The sequence below is a fragment of the Adiantum capillus-veneris genome, unplaced genomic scaffold, assembly GCF_014529385.1.
Source record: "Adiantum capillus-veneris isolate H3 unplaced genomic scaffold, ASM1452938v2 Hic_scaffold_311, whole genome shotgun sequence".
NCBI lineage: Eukaryota > Viridiplantae > Streptophyta > Polypodiopsida > Polypodiales > Pteridaceae > Adiantum > Adiantum capillus-veneris.
Genome location: NW_028221428.1, coordinates 42,888 through 49,965, shown reverse-complemented (window position 1 = coordinate 49,965; position 7,078 = coordinate 42,888). Strand labels below are relative to the sequence as shown.

At 45.4% G+C, this 7,078-nt stretch overlaps 1 protein-coding gene across 1 annotated transcript; it reads left to right on the top strand.

Moving 5' to 3' along the window:
• The first annotated feature begins 604 nt into the window (after positions 1–604).
• Positions 605–6,749, top strand: LOC147417242 (uncharacterized). The gene is made up of 2 exons (XM_086507780.1): positions 605–625; positions 5,865–6,749. Exon 2 carries the CDS (start codon positions 5,876–5,878, stop codon positions 6,560–6,562), a length of 687 nt encoding a protein of 228 aa, XP_086363906.1. The 5' UTR covers positions 605–625; positions 5,865–5,875; the 3' UTR covers positions 6,563–6,749.
• The last annotated feature ends 329 nt before the right edge of the window (positions 6,750–7,078 follow it).

Here is a 7,078-nt window from a genome sequence, read left to right as displayed (position 1 = left end):
CGGAGCCGGCTTGGTTGCACGAAGGACTCTGTGCACACCTACAGACTGATTTAAGTCGGATAATTACCATTTCATGCAATTTTTGATGAATTAATTGTTTACTCGATTGTTTTCTTCTCATGAGCATGTTTGCAGGTGAAATTTGATGTGCTTTTTGTTGTTTTTTGATAAAATTCAGCAATTCGGCAGGCGGGAATGTTGAAAAATGGAATTTTTCAATGAATTCTATTGATTTTTGACAGAAATTGGAGCATTACCTATTAAATTGCTGGTTTTGAATTAAAATTCAGCATCTGGTGACTCTTTCAATCTCTCTGTAACTTCATTCTCTGTGTGAAACGCAGAGAGAGAGAGAGAGAGAGAGAGAGAGAGAGAGAGAGAGAGACCTCTCTCATGTAGTGTGGGTTTCTCTGCAGCGCTGCCTCTATGGCTCTCCAGCGTGGACTTTTTTTTTAACGCTGGCTCCTACCTGGAGTTTCCTTCGTGTGCTGCTGGAGGCCCTTGTGTGTGCTGGCCACGGGCAACCACATGCCCCCTCCTTTCCTTCGCAACCTCCACGCAAGACCACCAGCGGGCAGCCTCTTTTTCTTACGCTACAGAGTTGTGTTGATTTTTTTAAAAGAGGGTAACCACATGCCCCCTCCTTTCCTTCGCAACCTCCACGCAAGACCACCAGCAGGCAGCCTCTTTTTTTTACGCTACAGAGTTGTGTTGATTTTTTTAAAAGAGGGGGTGCTCATTATGTTATGTGGCCAAGGACATTTGAGTTTTTTTTAAGTATGGGCAGGACACTTTAAATTTTTTTAAAGATGAGTGTGAAACCTGCACATTAATAAAAAAACTCACTTATAGAGTTGCAGAGTTTACAGAACCTCACTTTTTGAGCTCCTTGCTCCTCTCTTGCCTCTCCTCTCTCTCACACCGCTCGTGCTCCCGCGCTCCCGCACCCACCTTCTCGCGTTTAGACGCTCACGTCGACGCGTGGAGCTTCTCGAACTTCACTTTTTCGCGACCGAAAAGTGCAGAAAAGGCTTGCTTTCGCGTGAAAATTCCAGTCTTTTCACTCACTTCGCCATGGATTCCTCCAGCTCAGATGTGCAGCGTGACGAGGAGCCAGGTAACATCCAAATTCCATTCACGCATGCTCTCTATACATGGATTACAAGCACTTTCCAGAGTTTCGACCAGCGTGTTACCGCTCTGGAAAACACGAATGCTCAGACGAACCTTCGCCTGGCCTCTCTCGAAGGGGTCGTACAGGGCCTTAGTTCCCGACTCTCTACTCTCGAAAATATTGCTCAGTCGACGACTGCGCGTATTTTCGAGGGTGAAACCCATTTCCAACAATTGCGGATGCAGATTGCTGCTTTTGGGCGTTCGCAGGGTAGTCCGACTGCCACAATTCTGGACAAAACTACAAATTTCTCAGGTGAAGAGAAGGAGTGTACGGAATTGACCGTAAATAACTGGCTGCACCAGTGGACCACATACTTTGATCTCCATGGGGAGCATGATGAACGGAAGATTCAGACGATTCCTCTCTATCTGCGCAGTAAGGCGCTTACCTGGTGGCGTGACATGACAGAGAAGCCTACGACGTGGGTTGATTTTTGTGTGAAATTCAAGAGGGATTTTGCCAAAATGGACCCTTTGAAAGCTTATGCCAAACTGCAGAGTCTTTCGATGAAAACTCTGTCTTTTGATAAATATACGACAGCTTTCAAAGAGACGCTCATCTTCTGCAAGGTGGACTCTACGCACGCCGTACACATGTACTTGTTGGGGTTACATGAAGATTACCGTTAGGCCTTAATTAAGGATAAAGCCCCGACTGATGTCGAGGATGCAGTGGCAAAGGCCAGGACGTTCCATTTAATAAATGGAGCGAATTATGAGAAGAAAAGAATTGCAGACCATCAATCCGGTGAGGGTGCTTCGAGGAAGCGACCCCGATTCTAGCATAAGTCCAAATCACCGCCGAGATCTTCTCAGGAAAAGAAGAAAGCCAGAAATGCTTCAGTTGCTGATGCAGTGAAGAAGGGGGCTTGCTTCTGATGTGGCCAGACAGGTCACCAAATCAAGGATTGCCCCAACAAGAAGAAAAAGACGCAGAAATCGCAAGGTCGTCCTTCGGTTTAGATTCACGAGATCTCAGGTAACCCTGACGTTGTTCAAGTTGAAATCCATCATGTAGTGCACAGTTCATGCACTAATTGTACTTTTAGCACCAAAGTGTTTGATAAGCACGTTCTTCTCCGTTTCCTCGGAAAGATCAATGGTCATGACGTGACTGTATTCCTTGATAATGGAAGCTCACACAATTTTGTGGATGCAAAATTGGTGTAGAAACTGAGCCTGCAATGTCAGGTCAATAGGGCAGAGATGCGCTCAGTGTCAGGTCAATAAGGCAGAGAGCCTTAGGAAAGCTGGCTTGCTACATCCATTGGAAATCCCAGATGCCAAGTGGCAGAGTATTTCCATGGACTTTATCGTTGGTTTGCCAAATACTAGTCGGGGCAATGACGCTATTTGGGTTGTGGTCGATAGACTCACAAAAATGGCGAAGTTTATACCAACGAAGTCGACAGTAAAAAGCCATGAGTTGCGGTTTTATTTTTCGATCAGCTTTATAAGCTGTATGGTCTCCCAGAGGATATCGTCAGTGATCGAGATACTAAGTTCACTGGCCGATTTGGGCGAGATGTGTTTGCTTATCTTTAGACGAAGTTGAGTATGTCGTCTTCTGAGAGTCCGACGGACCATCTTGAGTCCGACGGACAAACTGAGAGGATGAATCAGACGTTAGAGGACATGTTGAGAGCCTATGTCTCTCACAGGCAATCTGATTGGGAAAGGTATCTCCCACAGTTAGAGTTTGCCTATAATAGTAGCAAGCATTCTGCTACTGGATTTAGCCCATTCATGCTGATGTATGGATTCGAGCTTAAATCCCCAATTGCTATTGGCTTAGAGAAAGTCAAGGAACTCCAAGCTCGTGATTTCGTGTATGACATGCAGGGAATACTCGAATTGGCCAAGGATAGCATAAGAACGGCTCGTGATCGAGTCACTACTTATGCTAATCAAAAGAGGTCTCCAAGGACTCTAGATGTGGGACAATGGGTTTATCTGAAGATACCCAAGGATTCCAAGACTATGCGAACAGGAAAGCATTATAAGCTTTCAGCTAGATTTTGTGGTCCGTTCTTGATCACAAAGAAAATTGGCCAAGTTGCCTATAAACTGGCTCTTCCTTCGGATGTTAGTGTACATCCAGTGTTTCATGTCAGCCGCCTTAAAGTGAAATGGGGCGAAGCCGACGTTGTTGTGCCTATCGAGGAAAATGTATGGCAAGATATGCAAACTGAGTATATTCCTCGAGAACCAGAAGCAGTTTTGGATCATCGTACTCGTCATTCGCGCCATAAGGCTTATGACGAGTACTTAATTAAATGGAAGGGTCAATCGGAAAGGTTTGCTACTTGGGAACCTGTTAGAGCTTTGAAGGCTCAGTATCCCCACTTCATTGATGAGGACATCAATGGTTCTTAAGGGGGGAAGTATGTTATGTCCCGCTCACAGGAGAGGGGATCTAACCCAGATGCCGTCGGGATGGGCGTCCAGTGTCCGGGCGGACGTAGTGTGAACACGGCCAGTGTGGCCGGCCATTATTATAAAATGGAGGCCAAGGCCTCATTTACAGGGATCGACCCCCACTGGCAGAGTGCCAGTGGTTAGCCCGCGAGGCTAGGAGTGCGCGAGGTCACCTCGAGGAGGTGAGGCCGGGTGGTATGGGACGCTCGGTCTTACAGGTGCACGCCTACGTCCTCGGACGCTGGCCCCAGCACGGGGGAGCTGTCGGATGGTGGCTATGGTCGGGTGGTTCGTCCGACGCGTATCTGTAGGCGGTCCGTGTGGCCGGGAGATCCACTCTCCTCGTTCGTTTCATAGTTGCATGGCTTTTGCAACTTCCGGGATCACACCCCTTTTTTCAAGGCTTACTAACAGACCCAATCTTCATGCTTACTTGTTTAGGGTATAGACTGGGCACTCTACAAACAATCCTACATGTAGGTCACCAGTTGCACTTCTGCCAGCGGGACAGTTTTCATACGATATGCAACATCACTCTTTGGACCATGTGGAAATGTGCTCACAATCTTCCCCTACGTCCACAATTTTGATAGCCATTTGGACTGAGCTGCTGCATACTCTTCGCCGTTAGTGGGATATTTGGCAGGCTCCTCGAGAGCAGCTGAGCAGTGTAGATGCGCCTTTCTCCACACATAGGCGAGATCGTCAATTCTTTTCAGTTGGGACCATGCCCTCATCACGTGAATTATGGTGCACCCCAGTGGTTCATTTTACACTACATAACCTTCACATTGTTATCTTGCTTTTGTACGTCCTCTGGGTGACAGGCCATTGAGCATCTCCGGAGGTCTCTTTTGTACACAGAATACAGCCCCTTTTCATGCCGAAGAAAAGAGAGGGGGATTACATTCCTCTATTTGTGTGGCAGTCATCACTTTGTGACACTTCAGCACCCAGAAGTCCCAGCAAAGAGGTTCAGCAGTTAGCTTCCTAGGTTGCTACAACTTTGATGCTATGCAATATTGTGGCTTCTGCTTTGTGAGCTATATAGTTTTTGTGAGTTTTCTTTGGCTCTGCTAGCATAACGGTTACTCGGTTAATGTCTTGGGCAGCATGAGATTAGGTACTCACCTTGTGGATGTCACGATGTCTGTGTTTTATTGCTGTGTCCAGTTCTGTACCATGAAGAGAGCCATGAATGACTCGGTGCTATGGAGTATTGTGGTTTTTAAGGTTTATTTGGTTGATGAGCAACATGCGGCTATGATCCTTGTGGATATGCATTGTGGATTGCAGGATGTATCTGTGTGTGTTGCTATGGTGAATCTGGTTCATTTCTTGAGGCAAAGCCATTGTGAATACAGTTCACACCTTGAGGCAAGCCATGCAGACCTGCTTCTATGTAGGACTTCTGCCTTTTTTCAGATGCTATGTTCACTTTTTATCTTCGCCTACTACGTTCGTTGTGCTATGGAGCACCGGGCAGCATACCTTATAGTTGCCGACTGAAACCTGTATTTCCTTGTGGTAATCCATTTCCAATGTAAACGGATGACCTGATTGGAACTGGAAGCTGTTTACCGGGCAAGAATTGTAGAATCACTTGTTTGGTGACATTGATACTTTGCTACTGCTCTAGGATCTTGTTCCACAGAGGTGGGGTGTGTATCTTTGTGAGCAGGTACCTGGGAGAGCTATGTGAGTATCCCTCTTGTGTAGGGCAGGTTGCTTGGTGTCTTGTCTGTGCATTCTCTATTCGCTCTAAGCTAGCTTGAAGTAGCCCCTCCACTTTTCTTTTTTGAGCTCGGAACTAGTGCCTAGAGCCTGGGCCATGTTGCACCTTCTTTGATTTCCATGTTCTCCACGTTTATTTTTCATGTTGTTCTTAAGGTTAATTATGCTGTTCGGGCTTCTGTGCCATTTCTATCTCACTAATTGTCAGAACTATTGTATGCGGAAAAAGAAGTGTTTGTAGCATATCTGAGAAAATATCGAGCCATTTATTAATACATAATTTTTTTTGTGACATAGGTTTTTGTTTGTACAACTATGGATCATGCAGATATGTATGTGTGCACGTGTGTGTGTTTGGGGGGATTCATGTTTAATTTGACATTATTATTGGAAACTTTTAGTGTTCGTAGGAATGTCATAGTATTTAGTTCATATTATGAGTGATAAGCTGAGGACTTTGCATGAGTACCATGAATCTATAACTTGCAATTCTGGTGTTTTAAGCACTAATCATTTGTCCCTTGTGGCATCAATAGGTGAAACACCAATGACTAAGGCAAAAGTAGTCTTGCCACATGGAGAAGATGCCAAAGCAAAGAAGCCTAGACTGAAGAAGAGTGATGGCGCCAATGTTACAGAGTCCCGAAAAGCAATTATTGGACAGGAAGTCCATGGCATTGTTGATGGGTCTTTTGATGCTGGATACCTCTTAACAGTCAAAGTGGGTGATTCGCCCCTTGTTTTTAGGGGGTTGGTGTTTGAACCAGGTATGTTGCCGCCGTTGTCAAAAAATAATGACATTGCCCCTACAATCCGAGCGGCAACATGGGATCAGCAAATAACTTTGCCCACCACAGTGGAGGTGCCACAGGTTGTAAATGGATCGTCCCTCACAGCAAGGGAAAGTACAAGAGTGGTAACTGGGCAAGGCCTCCAAAATCAGGATGAGGGACTGAGCAATTTGGCAAGGATAGCTGCCGTTGAACAAGGGACAACAGAGCCAAGCTATGTTCCAGAAGCCGTTGTTAACATTAGTACTTTAAAGAAAGAAGCTGGTGACCTAGGAGACCTGGAAGCTGATAGAACAGAGCCGATACATCTTGATAAAATTGTAGACTCGAGAAATGATTTTCTATCGACACAATGCTCTTCAATTAACTCGGATGTTGAAATGCCGGAGTTAGTGGTGCAAAAGGTTGCAAATCCTCGAACGCAGCAATCTGATCCATATTGACTGGGAAGTTAGCTGTCAGCCTGACATCAGTCTATACAGGCTGAATTTGAATTGTCAGCCTGACATGAATCTATACAGGCTGAATTTGAGTTGTCTTGGTGAAACCGTGCTTGTTCACTAATCACAATTCAGATTTGAGGAATGGTGTAGTTCTTGGTTTGTAATGTGGTTCTCATTTGTTCTTGTTTGTTGATAAGTAATTAGCCCTCAGCAGTCAATAGTGGACTATTTTTAAATAATAGAATCTTAAGTAAATAGGCTTAATAGGAGATGAGCTTGTGTTATGAGGGGTGTGTTTCACTGAATCAATCGGTTAAAAATCCACTATTAGCCCTCTCAGGTAGTGGAGTAAATAGATCTGTTGAGGAATCATAGCTCTTGCTATGTGCTCTCTGTTGTTATATTTGGAATTCAAGGTGTAGAAAATGGGCGCTGTGAGACCCATTCTCCAGGTCAGGCGACCAGCAGCAGCCAGGAGCCTGCTGCAGAATGGGTCGACCAGCAGCCATTCCTGGC

What these genes read in the sequence shown, in the direction of transcription:
- LOC147417242 (XM_086507780.1), top strand. Translation starts at nt 5,876, where the DNA reads ATGACTAAGGCAAAAGTAGTCTTGCCACATGGAGAAGATGCCAAAGCA.